The sequence below is a fragment of the Mustela putorius genome, unplaced genomic scaffold (genome assembly GCF_011764305.1).
Source record: "Mustela putorius furo isolate JIRA1106 unplaced genomic scaffold, ASM1176430v1.1 tig00000743_pilon_pilon_pilon, whole genome shotgun sequence".
Taxonomy (NCBI): Eukaryota; Metazoa; Chordata; class Mammalia; order Carnivora; family Mustelidae; genus Mustela; species Mustela putorius.
In genome coordinates this window covers 627,039-643,760 of record NW_025421464.1, presented here as the reverse complement: position 1 = coordinate 643,760, position 16,722 = coordinate 627,039, and the positions used below count along the sequence as shown (strand labels likewise).

At 52.5% G+C, this 16,722-nt stretch overlaps 1 protein-coding gene across 4 annotated transcripts; it reads left to right on the top strand.

Moving 5' to 3' along the window:
• Positions 1-3,163: 3,163 nt before the first annotated feature.
• FAM110A (family with sequence similarity 110 member A) lies at positions 3,164-14,623 on the top strand. Of its 4 annotated transcripts, XM_045084009.1 has the most exons (3): positions 3,303-3,410; positions 3,493-3,647; positions 13,156-14,623. In XM_045084009.1, exon 3 carries the CDS (start codon positions 13,247-13,249, stop codon positions 14,132-14,134), a length of 888 nt encoding a protein of 295 aa, XP_044939944.1. In that variant the 5' UTR covers positions 3,303-3,410; positions 3,493-3,647; positions 13,156-13,246; the 3' UTR covers positions 14,135-14,623. The 4 variants fall into 4 exon arrangements, with proteins under 4 accessions (XP_004746785.1, XP_044939944.1, XP_004746789.1 ...); XM_004746728.3 differs by lacking the exon at positions 3,493-3,647 and having other exon boundaries at positions 3,164-3,410; XM_004746732.3 differs by lacking the exons at positions 3,303-3,410; positions 3,493-3,647 and adding an exon at positions 9,087-9,906.
• Positions 14,624-16,722: the final 2,099 nt, after the last annotated feature.

Below are 16,722 nucleotides of genomic sequence, written 5' to 3'. Positions count from 1 at the left end.
TACTCTACTGCTGGGTAACAAATCATCACAAAACTCGGTGGCTTCAGACCGCAATAATCATTTTCGTCTCATCTCTCTTAGAGTTTCATTGGATGAGAACCGAGGAGGAGGGGCTTGGCTTTACAGTTCTGTCTCAGAACGGCTCACAAGGCCTCTCCTGAAGGCTTGACAGGCTGCCTCCCCTGGGACCAGAAAATTCAGACCCAGGAATTATCCTTGGTCTCGCGTTCCCCCTAGTGCCTGTCCCTCACACCACCTCAAGGCCTCCAGAGGGCCACATTCCAGCTGCCAAAACAAAAAACAGCCATGAGGTGGGGGGGTGCAGAAGATAGAGAGCTGGTATCTGAGGCTGATTTCATCTCAGTTTCGAGTTGAGGAGAGAAAACACTGCCAAGGTCAGGGTGTTGACGGTGGCGCTGAAGCAGCTGCAGGCCTGTAGATGGGGCACGATGTTATTGCTGCTCACCTGCCGGGTCAGGACGAGACCATAAGGATCGTCTAGCTCCCTTTTATCTGGGCACACTAATGACAGTTTGTCCATCTGCTTACTCTTGAGGGCTCTCCCTCCCCACTCCCACATGGCGGGGGAGGAGAAGGACTGGGATGATTTTAATCACCCTGAGCTGGTACCAGGGGCTTAACAAATCCTTGGCAACAGGAAGCATGGCCAATAGGTTGGTAGGTAGCGTGTGAAGATGCGAAGAGTTCTAGAATCTGAGTGTATCCAAATAATGTCTCTTCAGGTGGCATAATCTGGAGCCTTGGGGAAGTTCCTTCTGCCCTCTGTCTGGCCTTGCCTGCCTAAGGGAATAAGGCTCAGGATTTTTGTGTTATCCTATTTGTTTTAAGCTTCGGGGCATGTAGGGCAGAAGCAAGTTTTGAAGATGCAAGGGTCAGCAGGACCTTTATCCAAGCATCTCAGAGATCTCCCAACCCCTGATTAAAGTTGTATATCTCAGAGAAGAATCCAACCATGACCCCATTGTCGTCATTCCCATTTTAATGACAGGGAAGCCAAGGTCTGGCAGGCTCCCTAGCAATGTGCTTGCAGGGTCATGTGCTTTAGTAAAACTTGCCGAAGTGAGGTATTTAAACCTCATTCTGTTAAAACCATCATCTCCTTTCATTCTGACTTCCCCTTGTCTCAGATAATGTTGGAGTGAGTGTGAGCATTTTGGGGATTTGGCTAAGGGGAACTTAGCCATTGAGTGTATGGGTTTAGTGGTTTTATTTATGTTGTTTCCAGTCACTTTTGTGAAAAGTTATTACCAGCTGGTGATGATTTCCAGGAATACCCCTATCTAGCACACTGACGTGTGTTGTGACATCTGCCACCACTGACATGTCATGGTTGACATGAAAGTGCAGGGTCAGAGGTCATATCTCAATATATAAATATGAATGGTTTTACGGTGCCCAATATTACCAGTATGTAGTTGAGGAGAGGTATGAAATGTATACAGTGAGCCAGCAGAAGCTTGTTTGTGAAAAGCATTATGGAGGTATGCCAATTACGTAACTCACAGAAATAATGTTATTTTTCTGGGCTTTGCAACATTTGTGGCATTTGCCATTTGTTGAGGTTTCTTTTATCTTTCTAAACAAATAATCACCTTTTAACCTAATTTTATATTTGTGATTTTGTAGTTCTTTTCTTAAACAAATCTCCCTAAATTGGGTAAGCCTCATCTGCCCCTGCTCAGTTTTCTCTGTCTTTTACGATCACGGGATCCTCCTTGCCTTTTGTGACGGCTGCTGCCAACGGGTGTTGTATATGGCAACCTAACAGAACAGCTTGGGCTCCTGTTGGATCCAGACAAAACTTAGTGTTTTCATTTATAAAATGAGAATAATAATAGAAACCCCCTCACACACACATAGTAATGAAGTCAAGTGAGAAAATACGTGTAAAGCTTTGAGCAGTCGGTCTAGCAGAAGGTACAGTTAGTGCCACATCTGATATTTAGCTGCCTCTCATGGATATAGTCAGACTCCCTGTTTATGACGGTATCTACTCTGATCTGATTAGTGCCCATGCCAAAAAGTGCAGTCATTGTTAGCTACTGGTATCTTATTAGTCCCTCTCCCCCAACAGCCCAAAGTATGTATATAGTAAGTGCTCCATCGTTGACAATCCAATCAAAGAATGAAAGTCACCATCTGGATGAGAAAACAGAGATTGGCTCCAAATTCAACAATGCCCTAGACCCAAGCAGTGACTCACAGCTAAGAAATTGTCCTCATCTCGAAGGGTACTTACTTATTCCAATCCTTTTTAAAACTTTTTTTTTTCTTGACATATTTAAGTGTTGGAAATTGGAAAATCCACAAAAGCACAAAAAAAGAAATGAACTGCTATTATAGTTTTACACAAATACATGTGATGTTACAATTACGTATTTAATACATAGTATGCTATGAAACATACTTTTAAAAAGCGTTCTTTGCATTTTCCTTATACTTTAAATATCTTTAACTACATCATTTTTAATGACTGCATAACATTCCTCATCAGGAAGTGGGGATAATTAAAGGTACCTATCTCAAAGGGTTATGCCACGAGCACTGACAAGGGTTATGTCATGCGAAGCTACCTGGCATGTAAAAAGCTCAATAAATTTAGATCTTCCTCAGGATGGATTGAGCTAACCAATCTTCTTTTGCTGAGCATTGGAATAATTTCCATTATTTTTCTAGGGTGAATATTAATCTTTGCTCATATCTTCAGTCATTTCCTTAGTAAAGTTCAGGATTGTTGGATATGCACATTTTTCAATTTCTGACTGTGCAGTTAGGAGAACAGAGAGAGAAGAAGGCTAGCCCGAGCTCACACAGCGAGCCTGCAAAGGCGAACTGGAGACTAGCTGGGGACCCTAAATGGTGTCTTATCTTGTTGGGGACCAGGAGAAAGTCCTAGTCAAGGGAAAAAACTAGGCTCCTGAGCTGCAGCGGCGCGGGAAGAACAGGCCAGCAGGGCTGAGCTGGGTTGGGGCGGGGAGGAGAGGACAGGCGGTGGTTTGGGGGGCTGAGCTGGGCTGCCGAGGCGGGGCGCTCAATTCCGGGGCCAAAGCTTAGCGGTTGCCTGGCAACCCGGGCGGCGCGGCGTTCGAACGGAAGCGACGAACCAATCAGGATGTCCGGGGCAAACCATTCTGGCGCCGGAGGGGGGGAAGCGGCAAGCTCACTTCCCCTTCCTCTGTGCCCCCAGGACCTCCGCTCTGGTGGGGGCCTTGGGATAGTCAGGTGCCCCGGTTCATTTCGGGTGCTCACAGCAGCTCCGAAGAGGCCTTTGCGGGTCCCCAGCCCCGCCGAGCCGCTTTGGGCGCGGCCATTCCCCGCCCGGGTCCGAGCTGTCACCCTCTCCGAGACCCGCACGGGAGGAGCCAGGACTTGCCTAGCTACCGCTCCAGGTGAGGGGGCGGGTGGTCTGGCGCCCGAGCCCAGGTCGGGGGTGGTGGTGGAGGGGCTTCGTTCACCGTGCACCTTTTGTAGGCGTCCTCTCCGCGTCGTACGTGCGGGGAGGCGGCGGTATCCCATTTTACGGAGGAGAACGCTGAGGGGCAGAGAGTGAAGTGTTCTAGCCCAGCGAGGTCGGCTGGAGAATACAGTTCAGGTCTTTCTGCTCCACTTCGAAGTCTCCAGTCTGGGTAGGTCTGCTATTTGTCTTGAGAGACCCAGATGAGCAACTGGTGGTCAGCTTGTCAGCCGCTTAGCCACAAGGCTGCTAAGCCCCAGAGCCCTGGCGGGATCATTTCTCTCCGGCTCCGCTCCCTCACCGTCGCCTGAATGCCCCTTCTGGTCAGCGGGCTTCTCTTCTCCAGAATGCCAGAGGTTGGACTCAGGACTCGTTTTTGGGGTCCTTCTGCCCACGGGGTCCTGAATCTCAGTGCTGTCTCTCTCAGAGGGCGTTCTGGGTGGCGGAGCGGGGTTGGGGGGGGGGGTTCCCGCTGTACTGACATTTCTGGGCTAGATGCTAGGTGGGCAGCAGGTGCTCTGGCCCTGGGGCCGCTGTTAGAGTTTTCTGATCTAGAATTCTTCAGATTCTGGGAATCCGCCCCAGGGTGGGGGAATGGGTAGAGGCAGCCATTCAACCTGAAGCGACTAGTCCCCAGAGACTTTGGAGTTGAGGAAGGGGCAGCAACCTCCACCTGGAGCATCTGACCTAGACTAGGCCCTGCCTCCTGGGGGTGCTCTGAGAACTCAGAAAGAAAATAAGTTTCATTTATTCTTTCAACAAATATTTATTGACTTCCTATGCCCTGCCATCCCCCTTGTCTCTTTTATTTCTCTCAGTGGCATTTACCCATCGGTAAATTGCTATGTATTTCACTTATTAGGGAGTTGATTATCTTCCTCCACCGGAATGTGATAGCAGGAGGGGTTCAGGTGAGGCCCTTGCCTCCAGGGCAAAATTGAAGGGTTCTAAATCCTCTAATCAAGATAACTAAAGCTAACAGTTATTAGTTTTTTTTTTTTTTTTTTTTAAGATTTATTTTAGAGAGAGAGAGAAACAGAGATAGAGAATGTATGAGCAGGGAGGGGGGCAGAAGGAGAGGGGAGCCCAACCCCCAGGAAGGGGGCTCAGATCCCAGGACCCTGAGATCATGACCTGAGCAGGAACCAAGACTCTGTCACTCAACCGACCGAGTCACCCGGGCAATTAACAGTTCTTGACTATTTGCTGTGTTTTCTGCTGGTGGAGATCAACTCGCATGGCCTCTGTAGAACACAGTACAACGTCTCTCTCATAATCACAAGCACATACCCAGCCCCACCGACCCACTTCTTGGCAACACAAGATGCAGTGACGCCCCAGGGTGGTTTGTCATGGGGGTGTCTGGACGCACACTGGGTGGTCACCAGCAAGGGCTGACGGCTCTTTATGGGCTAATGTGCCCCCACATATATTAGGGAACAACCTATATGATTAAGTATGTTAATAATAGATATTAGAATTAGTAATATATTAACATTATTAAAACATGTATGGTTGAACATACAGTGAAAACAGTATACACAGTATGTTGCCATATGTGTAAAAAAATAGAAAGAATATATGCCCATTATTGCTTTATCTACCAAAAATCTCCCCGGAAGGACATGCGATTGTCTGGTTCCAGTGGTGCCTGCAGGGTGGGGAACTGCGTGGCTAGGGACTGAAGTGGGAAGGAGTTTATTTTTACTTCATTCTCTTTATAGTTTTTGAATTTTGAGTCATGGGCATATAGCACCTTGTTAAAAAAATCATATATATATATAATATAAATGTATAAATTATATATATGATATATTATATATATTACAAAAATCATTACAGATTATATATTTAATCATAAGACCACTGTTCTGGCTGTGATCTGTCCTTGACTTGCCGTGTGACTTTGGGCAAGTTTCTTCACATCTCCGGGGCCAAGATAAGATGGTGAGCTCAGGCCTGGGCAGAGGGCAGTCCAGGGCAGGAAGTGGATTTGCCCATGAGTCTGCCCCAACTTCCACCTTCCCCATCCTTGTGAGCTGGGCCCTTCCCTGCGGTGTTGCATGTGGTTTCTCTGTGTCTCCACTGCAAGTCTTTTTGTCCTCATTTTGCAACTTCAGGTACAAACCGAGGCACAGATAAACGAGTTGGTGGAGTTGGACTGTCCGTCAGCCGACAGGAGATCAGCCCTGGGCAAGGTTGACTGCAGGCAGGCCGGGGCATGAGTGTCTGGGGAGACTCCAGAAATAGCATGGGGCCTGGCGTGGGCCTGGAGGATGCCCCGCTGGGTGTCTCGGACCCGGACAGCTGGGCTGAAATCGAGCTGGCCTGCCCTATTGGCTGGACCCTCCCTGTTGTCTGGAGCCTTCCTGATCCTCCTCCAGGGCAGGTGAGGGCCTCCCTGTCTCCACCTAAGTCATGGCCTGGCTTCTGCTGAACAGAAAGAAGCAGCAGGTGGAAGGAAGGGGTTGGGGTGGGGGATTGCAGAATGTCATGAAAATTCTAAACATTGAAACCACGTCTCTCGCCCCCTCAGTGAAAAATAATCACTAACACCCCCTGGGCACTTACTGTGTGCCAAGTCCTTTCTAAGCATGCATGCACTTAATTCCCTCCATTCTATGATGTCAGGTAGTTACCGCTGCTTTTTTTTTCACATCTTACGAAGGGAAACTGAATGCAAGAAAGCTTTAGTAACTTGGACCAGGTCAGAGCAGGAATGTGGATCCGGGGGTTCTGGCTCCAGTCTGTGGACTCTCTTTTTCCTTTTTTTTTTTTTTTTTAATGGAAAAATATATAGAACATAAAACTGAGCATTTTAACCATGTGTAAGGTACAGTTCAGTGGTATGAAGGAAGTTTACGCCGTGCCCAGATCTTACCACCATCTACCTCCAGAACTTCTTCATGTTCCTAAATGGAAACTCTGTACCCATTAAACACCAGCTCCCCATTTTCTCTTCCCCCCAATACCTGGAAAGCACCTGTCTACTTTCTGCCTCTATGGATTTGACCACTCTCTGTACTTCAAGGAAGTGAAATCATACCATATTTGCCCCCCCTTTTTTTCCTCAATATTTGTCCTTCTGGGCCTGACTTATTTCACTTAGTATAATGTTTTTGAGGTTCACCCACGTTGTAGCAGGTATCAGAAGCTCCTTGCTTATAAAGGCTAAATAATATTTCAGCATATGTTCATCTGCATATCTGTCCATGGACACTTGGTTGCCTCTACCTTTGGGTTATTGTGAAGACTCCTCCTATGAACATTGGGGTTACCCCATCTGTTCAAGCCCTTGGTTTCAGTTCTTTGGTGTCTATACCCAGGAGTAAGATTGCTGGGTCCTATGGTAATTCTTTTTAAGTTTTTTCTACCCGCCATGCTGTTTCTACCGTGGCCACGCCATCTTATAGTCCCACAAACAGGGGACAATTTCCAGTTTCCAATTTCCAATTTCACAATTTCCAATTTCCAATTTCTTCATATCCTCACCAACACTTGGTATTTTCTGTGGCTGTGGGTTTTTTTGTTTTGTTTTGTTTAGTTTTCTGCTTGCTTGCTTGCTGTGGTATTGGTCATCTGGATGGACGTGACACGTTATCTCCCTGTGGTTTGGATTTACATGTCCCTAATGATGTATCATGAGAAGCATCTTTCCACGTGCCTATTGACCATTTGTACACTTTGTTTAAAGAAACGTCTGTTGAAGTGGTCTTGTGTGCATAGATTTATAAGCTCTGAGAGAACTGAGTCAACATTCTGGGTGGTGAAGTTCTCACCCAGGAGCTGGGCACCGCAGAGTCCTAGTTTGGTGGTGTTTGTCATGCCCAGGCTGGGAGACAGGCACTGTTACCAGTCCCGTTTTATGGTTGGGGAAACTAAGGCCTTGGAAACTTGACTGTCTTGCCCAAGGTCTTGTAGCTAATCAGAGATGGAGCTGGGATTTGAATCCTGATGGGCTGGTCCCAGAGTCCATGCTTCAGAGGCGGCCTTGGGGCTGGAGTTGGGAAAGGACATTGTAGGAGCAGATACCGTGTATGCAAAGGTTTGGATGTGATGTCTCCAAAGAAAGAATACAGCTCATCTAGAAGTGGCCAGGGTCTAGCTTGAATGGGGGTGACTTGAGACTGGAGGGGAATATGGAGAGAGATGGGGGAACACCTTTGATGGGACGGGGCGTTGGCAAGAGGTTTGGTGCTAAAGGGCCTTGGTCTTTGAAGTGGCCTGGGTTCCAGGCCTGCCACTTAATCAGCAGCATGCCCAGCACACACCTGTGTTCTTGGTCCCTAGAGGATGAAAATACAGAAATAGGAAACGAGCAACTGATAAGTGAAGACCTAAAATGACAGGGTAGAATGAATGTGTGGAAGGAAACAACCAGGTGAGAGAGTTGGCAGGAGTCTCAGGGTAGTCAGGGAGGACTCTCTGAGGAGGTGAGGCCTGAAGGAGGTGAGCTAAGAGGTTCTAAGCAGAGAACAGATAGTACAAAGGCCCTGAGGCAGGAAAGACCTTGGCCTGTTCAGGAACAGCAGGGAGGGCTATGTGGCTGAAGCAGTAAAGCCTGGAGATGAGGGGAAGTAGAGGGCGGGGACTGGATCCTGGAAGGCCTGACGACCAAGTGGAGAGTTTGGGTTTTATTCTAAGGTGATGTAGAACCATAAAAGATCTAATTTCTGTGGGAAAAAATATTGGCCATCTTGCCCCCATTTTACAGTTGAGGAATCGGAGACCCCAGGCCACAGCCAGGAATGCTTCCTAAGGTGGCTTCTCCCTCTGGGGCCCAGTGAGGGAGGCAATAGCATCTTTTGGTGAGTGGTTCAAGTCCAACACTGAAGCTTCTGTCTCCTCCACTTCCCTCCACTCCCCCAAACCTGCTCCTGGGTTCAGATCCTGGCTCTGCCATTTACCAGCTATGTGACCTCTGGCAAGTGGCCACACCTGTCTGTGCCTCAGTTTTCTCAGCTGTAAAATGAGTGTAGCAGGAGTACCTCAGGGTGAGTGTGGGGATTTGATGAGTCAATGTATATAAAGAGCTTAGAACAGTGCCAGGTACAGAGAAAGCAGAAAATCTCTTCCCTATTAGGAACATGTTATTGTTTCTTTGCTGTTACTACTATTATTGCCTAACTGAGCCCTCCCCCCGCCCCCATTTCATCTCTTTCCCTTTGTTGCCTCAGTAGAGGGCGAGGCAGGGACCTAGCAGGGCATTGTGGGGAATGATGGTCTTGAGGCTCTCCTCTCTTGGGCCTGGAGGAGGCCTCAGAGCTGACTCACCCCCAGGGGGAGGAGAGTTGTTCTCTGAGTCACTTCCCGTCCCCTCACAGCCCTCCACCCCAATCCGGGTGCAGCCCCCACTGGCACAGACATGGAACTGGGCCCTCTTTGGCTTCCCCAGGGCTCCGGCCCGAGGCTGGTGGGCTCTGCCTTCTCTGGGCCTCACGAGCCCCATGCAAACTGGCCCAATCAAGTGTGCCACCTGAAATGACATAATAGGGCTTCCTTTGGCAGAGGAGACAGTCTTGGCCCTCCCAAGGATTCCTTCTTGAGTATTGCAGTCTTCTCATCTGTAAAATGGGGATTAAAGAGTTCCTCCCTGTGCAGGTGGTGGTGGTTGGGGGAGTGGGTGGATGTCCAGAGACTTACAGAAGTACAGTGCCTGGAACTGCAAAATTCTGGTTATTCTTATTCCTCTCGCCGTTGTTACTAATGTTCACAGCTTGCAGAGTTTCTGTCTGCCCTCTCAGACGGTAAGAACTCCCACTGACCTGGCCTGGAGGGTGAGACTCCCCTCACTTGGCACAATGGAGAACCAGAGGGGTCCAAGCAACCTGCTCAGGGACACACAGGTAGAAAGGGGTGGCACGAAGGCTTGGTCTAGAGGGAAAGTGCCCGGGTCAGACTCCTCAGGGTGACTTTGGGCCAACTGGCTCAGCCTGTCCCAGCCTCAGTATTCCATTAGTCAAATGCAGATAATAATAGAGTTCACCTCACAGGGGTTGTTGAGATGATTAAAATGGGTTAATTAATACCAGGAACAACACTTTCTCGTGCCTGGCACAGTCAACATTATCGCGGGCACTGAGGCTGTGGGGGAGGGGGCCCCAGTTTTGCCCATCTCCAAGATGGGTGCCCTTGCCGGTGCCAGAGGTGCGGCTGCGGCCAGTGTGGCTGTTGTGGGGCGCGGCCCAGGCTCGCGGGAGAGCTTCCTGGGGGTAGAACTGGGTCTCTGCGACGAGCTGAGCCCATTGCCCGGGCGCCCGCGCTCAGGTTCCCGCCTCTGCCTGGCTTTCTTTCTTCCCCTCCGGGTGATACCTGGGCCGGCGGGTTCACCTGCTGGGGACCGGCCGCCGGAAGTTGCGCAAACGCGTGTTACCTGAGCGCCTGGTGGGCCGGGCCGGAGGAGCGCTCCGTAGCCGCGCGCGCGCAGCCAGGTATGTGCGGGCGGATGGCGGCGGGCCAGGGTCGCGGGGGCTGTCCGGCCACCCCTCCCTTCTCGGGGAGGCGGGGGGCAGGGCAGGGTCTCACCTTCCCGCCTGGGCGAGACCGCAGGAATCCTGCTGTCAGCCCTCTGGCTTAAGAGCCAGGACGACCCGGGCTCAGAGAGGTGTGGCGAGCGGCCAGGGTCACACAGCGCGCCGGCGGGCTCGCGGCCTCCTCCGCCTCTGGGAGTCTCCAAGCTTGCCCCGAAGTGGGGCAGGGCAGAAGCCAGACCGAGGATCTGAGCTCTCTCAACCCCTCAGGCTGACTCCAGGGAAGCAGGTGGGAAGGGGGTACGGTGACAAAGAAGGGCTCATGGTTGGCGCTCTGAGGCCCTTTGTGGGTAGCGTTTGAAATACGTGGGTGGGGCGTTGGCGATGAGAGGAGGCCTCAGAGAGATCGAGGGGATTGGGGACTGGGACCCCGGCTTTAACTCGCGGGAGCCACCACACCTCTGTTTGCCCACCTTTGAAATGGGGCTGAGCAGATCAGTTTAGGATTTGCCTCTATCGCGTGCCTCCTTTGTCTGTGGCTCCGGCTCCGATAGGCTGAGCACGCTTAGAGACCCCTGCTGGGCTGGAGTTGAGGGGGAGGTGGGCGGAGAGCGCAATCTGGCTGTTAAGTCGTCGGAGTCTTCAGAAAAACCAAGAGCTCAGTTCTTGGAGCGCAGCCTTTTTGCCAGGTGCTGGGAAGGTCCTCGACCTGTTTTATCTCTCCATCCTCTGGAGACCTGGAGGCTCAGATCTATTTTTAACCATATTCCAGATAAGGCACCCGAGTGTGTAAGAGGCACAGTTGCTGGAGCAGGGCACACTGCGGGCAGGTGGGCGAGCTGGCCAGCGGCCCCCTAGCCGGGTTTGGCTCTTTGCGTATGTCCGGCCGCAGGGGGAGCCCCTGCGGCCAGCAGGTCGGTTCCAGGGCGCAAGGTTTCTGCCCTGGCCCTGCCCATCTGACCTCCTTCCTTCTGTTTCCCCGGATGGTGCCCGGGAGGGAATTGCCACCGCCAACGGGTTGGACTGGTTTGGTAGGCGGCGGCCACGGGGGTGGGGCAGAGTCTAGTTACCTCGACAGGGCTCAGCAAGGCTGTCTTTCCTGTTAGACCCTTCCCTCCTGAGGTCTCCTGGGGGGTTGCTGGAGTGGGGCAGCCTTGCCTTCCCACTTCATCCCTCCTACTTTGGGAGCAGCTCTGGCTCTGGGCCAATAGCCCCCAGGGTTCTAGTAACTGGACATTGCTGCCCCTGCAGAGGTCTCAAACTGGGGACTAGATCTGTGTGGGGAGATCTGTTTGCAGACATGTTTGCTCCATGCTCTGCGCTTGTTTTAAAAATTATTATTGGATTTGCTGAGATTTAAGAATCTGGAGTGTTCGTGCACATCTGGATTTCCAGCCTCCTAGCACATTCCATACTACCACCTTGGACCCATATACCTGCAGTGAGTTGGATGTGTCCCTCTGTGGTTTATCCAAGGTCTTCCCATTCATGTTTCGTCCCCATGGACACTCCAATTCAGTAACAATTTATCGAATACCTGTTATGTGTCAAAAGCAATGTCCCAAAACAGATTCAGTGAGCAAAACAGACAAATCCCCTGCCTTCTTGGAGCCAATACTTTAGGGGAATGGGAAGAACAAAGAGTAAAGTGACATGAATGTCATAGATGAGTGCATTAGGCTTCATAGGAGTTTGTGTCTTATTTATCAGCCCTGGGACCTAGGATTGTTGCTTCTCTAGTCTCAGTTTCTCCCAGCTGTAAAATGAGATGACAGTGACCCTTCTCACAGGCTGTTGGAGGATTCCAGGAGAGGATGGTGTCGAATGGCTAGCACACAGGAGGGATCCCTGCCTTCCCACTCCAGTCCAGACTCTTCTGTCATTCTGGGTGACCACATGGGGCTGTCTAGTACAGGTTTCTGCTATGGATGGAAATCTCTTCTCTGCAGTCTGCTCTATTGACCAGTATAGTGGCCGTTGAGCACTTGAGATGTGGCTAGTGTGATGGAGGAACTGGAAGTGTAAGGTTTTATTGGATTTAAAGCTAAGGTGAATAGCCATATGTGGCTAGTAGCCATTGAATTAGACAACACAGGTGTAGATGACATGTCCTTTGGGCGATTACCTAGGAAAAGTCCTCCTCTTTCATTTTACAGGTGAGAAGTTTCAGGACTTGGTTTATGGGTTTTCTTCTCGCCCATCTCTGGAAGAGTTGGTGAGGGGACACTGTGGCTCCAGCCCTTTCTTGGAAAAAGAACCAGGGCTGGTCTGATGCTTGGGGCCCCAGGCCTTGATGCTTAGTTGATCATGTGGACACTTGAGCATGAGCACATCAGTGTGGGCCCCCTTGCCTCTGGGTGCCATCCTCTGGCTGCTGGCAGATCCAGGGTCTGCTGGATGCTCTCAAGCAGGGTTGTGTGATTGTGGGCTTTTCTGGCTTCTCTTGGAACAGCATAGCTCAGGTCCTGGCTGACATTTCTAGCTGACAGGCATCCTTGGATCACTGTGGGGCTGGCACCGAAGTCCCATCCTGGAAGCTGATGAGTGTCTGGACTTCGCTTGGGTAGGGGGTGGAGATTTTCTACACTCCTCCTCCACCAGCTCTACTGCTGTGCCTGGGGCTTGGCATGTCTAGACGGGTGAATAGCACCAGGCAGCTTCCTGGCTGGGTAGGTAAGGGTGGGAGGTGGTACCAGGTTCCCTGGGGGCAGTTTAGGCAGCGTGTGGGTTGGAGCCCTTTCTCTGGGTCACCAGGTGCATCAGCACTCCCTGCTTGGAAGCAAGGGGCCAGAGCCACCAGCTTTGGGGGTTAGCTTAATCAAGTTGGTTGAGTTCCCTATCTGCAAAATAGAGCTGTTAAGGGGACCCATTGAGGTTAAGCTGGCTGGTGCCCAGTATACGGCCTGGAGCCCACTTTCCTTCCTTTAAAGCGTGCCTTGCCCTGTCTTTTCTGCCCAGGCTGCTCACGTCTTTCTTCTTTGGTACTTCTCATTTTCTCTATGCCTCAGCTGGGCCTAGTCCACTGGGAAGGAGGCAGGGTGTGGGTGGAGTCACAGGCCCCTCAGTGGTGGTTTTCTGTCTGCTGATTGGCTCCCTGTGAACGAGGGGCGTGGCTACTAGCTTTTAATAGGGAAGGCGTCTTCAGCCCCTTTCAGTCTTGGCTGAGCTTTTGTCTGAGCGAGCTCAGCTTCTTTCTTTCCTCCCTTGTAGCAGTTGCCAGCATCCAGCTACCTACTTTCTGGATCTGTCTCCGCATTTCTCCGGTCTCCTCAGACCAAAGCCTTTGGGGTATGTAACAGCCATGCCTGTGGACACACTGACTCCGGGATCCCGGGACACATCTGCCCTACCTTTCCGCCTGCGTACCAAAGTGCCTGGCTACCTGCTCCGGAGGCCAGCAGATGGTGGAGCCCGGAAACCTAGTGCTGTGGAGCGCCTGGAGGCTGACAAGGCCAAGTACGTCAAGAGCCTGCACGTGGCCAACACCCGCCAGGAACCTGTGCAGCCCCTGCTGTCCAAGCAGCCCCTCTTCAGCCCTGGGACTCGCCGCACAGTGCTCACACCTAGCCGCCGAGTACTGCCTGGCCCTGGCCGTCGGCCCCAGCTGGACCTGGACATCCTTAGCAGCCTCATCGACTTGTGTGATAGCCCTGCGTCCCCTGCCGAGGCCAGCCGTACTCCTGGACGGACAGAAGGAGCCCATCAGGCGCCCCCAGCCAACCCTCCACGCCCGCCACCCAGTACGGCTGCTGTCCGCCGAGTGGATGTCCGTCCTCTCCCTGCCTCCCCTGCCCGGCCCTGCCCTTCGCCAGGCGCTGCCCCCGCCTCCAGCCCAGCCCGGCCCCCAGGTTTGCAGCGCTCCAAGTCCGATTTGAGTGAGCGCTTCTCCAGAGCAGCAGCTGACCTGGAGCGATTCTTTAACTTCTGCGGCCTGGACCCGGAGGAGGCACGGGGATTGGGCGTGGCTCACCTGGCGAGGACCAGCTCAGACATCGTCTCCCTGGCCGGGCCCAGTGCCGGGCCTGGCAGCTCAGAGGGGGACTGCTCCCGCCGTAGCTCTGCCACTGTTGAGGAGCGGTCCCGGGAGCGCGTCCCCTATGGCGTGTCGGTGGTAGAACGCAACGCGCGAGTGATCAAGTGGTTGTATGGGTTGCGGCAGGCACGCGGTGCCCCCGCTGCAGAGGGCTAGGCCTCCACTGGACTCCGCAATTGCACAGGACACATCCAGGAGAGGCAGCTGGGCTCTCGACCTCTTCTGCATCCATTCCCTGTCTTGGGACAGACCAGAGGCTGGGCCCTATCTGTCTGTCAAGGACTGACTCTGGAGAGGGTTGCCTGTTGACCTTGGGCTACCCTCTACCCCTCACTTGTAGGGGTTTTGACACAAGTCCTGCCTGGTTCTTCTTCTGAGTTTGGATTTGGGGCACTTAGCCTTCTCCACTGAGAGTGAGGGGCACTGTCCACCCAGCGGTTCTGTTTCCTTCTTCCTTGGCCTCCAACCTTTGCTGACTTCCTCTTCCTTTCCCAGCGGGCCCTGGTTCCCTGGGAACTTGCTCAGGGTGGGGGCAGGGCCTTGGCTGCCTGGCCTAGGTGGGTAGACTACTGGAGGGACTGGTAGGAGTCTGTACTGTTCTGACTTCCTCCCTTTGGTTAATAAACACAAATGCTTGTTTTTCAAGGCCTGGGCCATCAGACTCTTCTGTGTTCACAAGGGGAAGGGGAGGGAGACGTCTTGGATTAGAATTCCATAATTGTTCATCCTGGGATTTGGGGGTGGGGGAGGGGCATGAGGTCAGTGGCTGGCCCAGCCTGAGACTTGAGACGTGAAAGGGGATTCTCATAACCCCTCTGGGTGGCCTGAGGGCCTCCTTCATAGGGGAGGAAACTGACTCTGGCTACAGAGTGAATCCAGATAGAGCCAGGACTGAGGTCTGTGTCAGGAAGGGGACCTGAGGGGAAAAGCTGATGGCTGCATGGGTCCTTCCCATTGCTGCCCGGGAAGCTCGGAGAGCACAGACCCTGATCTGGAGGTGCCACAGGCTGTAGACTGGGGTTGGAAGCAGGGGGTCGACAACACAAAACAGGTGGCCTTGCCTCCAACCCTGGGTGAGCTGGGATAAGCCAGTCTCCCTCTCTGGGCCTCAGGGTCTGGAGGAAGGGGAAGGATGGCTGGCACTGGGCTTTGAGGTCTCAGTTTCTCCCTGTTTCCCTCCAGGCTGGCTCCATGCTGGGAGATGCCACCCTTGGCTGGTAGTACAGCTCGGGCTAAGGCCGGGCACACAAAGAGTGAAAGCCTGGGTGGCCTCTGCCCACCCCCGAGGTGGGAGTGGGGAAGGGCTGGGTGGTGCTTCCTCTCCCGCAGGCTGTGTTGGCTGCAGCACTCAGAAACAGGAAGCTCTAATGGGGGCCCTGGTGACAGGTTTGATGTAAGTTTTATTTTAAGCATAAAGAGGAGATTTCCTTTGGGCTGTTGACAAACATCCAGGTTAGCCCAGCTGTTTGTCTGTCTGTCTGTCTGATAGTGTAGTCAGGCCCCCAGGGGATTGGGTTGGGCCTCGGGGGTTCAGGGAAAGAAGGGGAAACTGGGTTAGCACAGTGGTGTGCAAGCTCATGAGAATGGAATCCACCCCCTCGTGATATAGATGGAGAGACTGAGGCACAGGGAGGGCTATCATCTGCCCACAGGCACCCAGCAGGTCTGACAACACAAGAGTTGAGCCTCCTGGTCCCCAAGTTAAAGGAGTGATGGGGTCAGGAGGGATAATTTGGGCTCTGCAGAGGAGACGTCCTTTGCGGTGTCCAGGACCAGCTCCTTCTGGCAACCTGGTCAGAATTCTGTGCTAAGTACGCATTGCCCCTTCACATGAGCTGCCAGCACCCCAGAAACCCAAGGGGTTTCTTGGTTTGAGATCACAGGACTGGTGGGGATGGGCCGGGAGACCCATCATTCCTGGAGGAGGTTGAGTCCTAGGTGCAGACCTTTCACACTCAACCTGTCACTGAGTCTTCAAGGTGACTTTTACAGGGTCTGTCTGAGAACAGGAAGGGTAGTAGCAGTCACAGAGAGGGTCTGCACTCCAGCCTGGGGTCACACCCCACAGTCAGGGGCACTCTGCCTCCCTGACTCTCCTCTCTTCCCTGTCCTGGGTCCTGGCAGCCTTTCCCGCTGTCACTTTATTGAGCATCTGTTGGGTGCCCAGCAGTAAGACAGACATAGTTCCTGCTATGTCTGATGGAGGGGAATGGGCAGATGATCAGCACACACGTGGTCACATAATATGGAGAAGTGACATCTGCCCTAAGACCAGACCTGTTCCCAGGAGCTGGGCCCCGGGGGAGTCAAGAAGGGCATTGGGAGGGTCTGCTGGGAAGAGAGCAGGAAGGTATTCTTGGAAGTGGAGAAGGTGTTTCCTGGTCCCTGGTTCCAGGAGGGCTTCCCTTCTGCTAGAATTCTGGAGTCCATCAGCCTTCCCTGTGGGAATCTGTAGCTGGGGGTTTCTGCCGCCTCGGGGATCTGCGGAAACAGCCCCTCTATTGTTCTGCCTGCAGTCGGAGTGTGAGGGGTGGTGAACAGCGAGGGCCAGCAGCTGCTGCCCCCTCCCCTGGGGCTGCCTGGCTTCCATAGCAGCGCCCCAGGCCAGACTGGCCCCAGCTGCCCAGCCCCTAATTAGGCAGAGATGAGATCTGCTCCCAGATCTATTTCCCAGCAGCTAATTATATACACGTGGGCTTGGGAGCCCAGCAATCTGGCTGCTCATGCCTGTCGAGAAGGTGTGA

Coding starts and splice junctions, on each gene's coding strand:
- FAM110A (XM_004746728.3), top strand. CDS start 13,247: ATGCCTGTGGACACACTGACTCCGGGATCCCGGGACACATCTGCCCTA.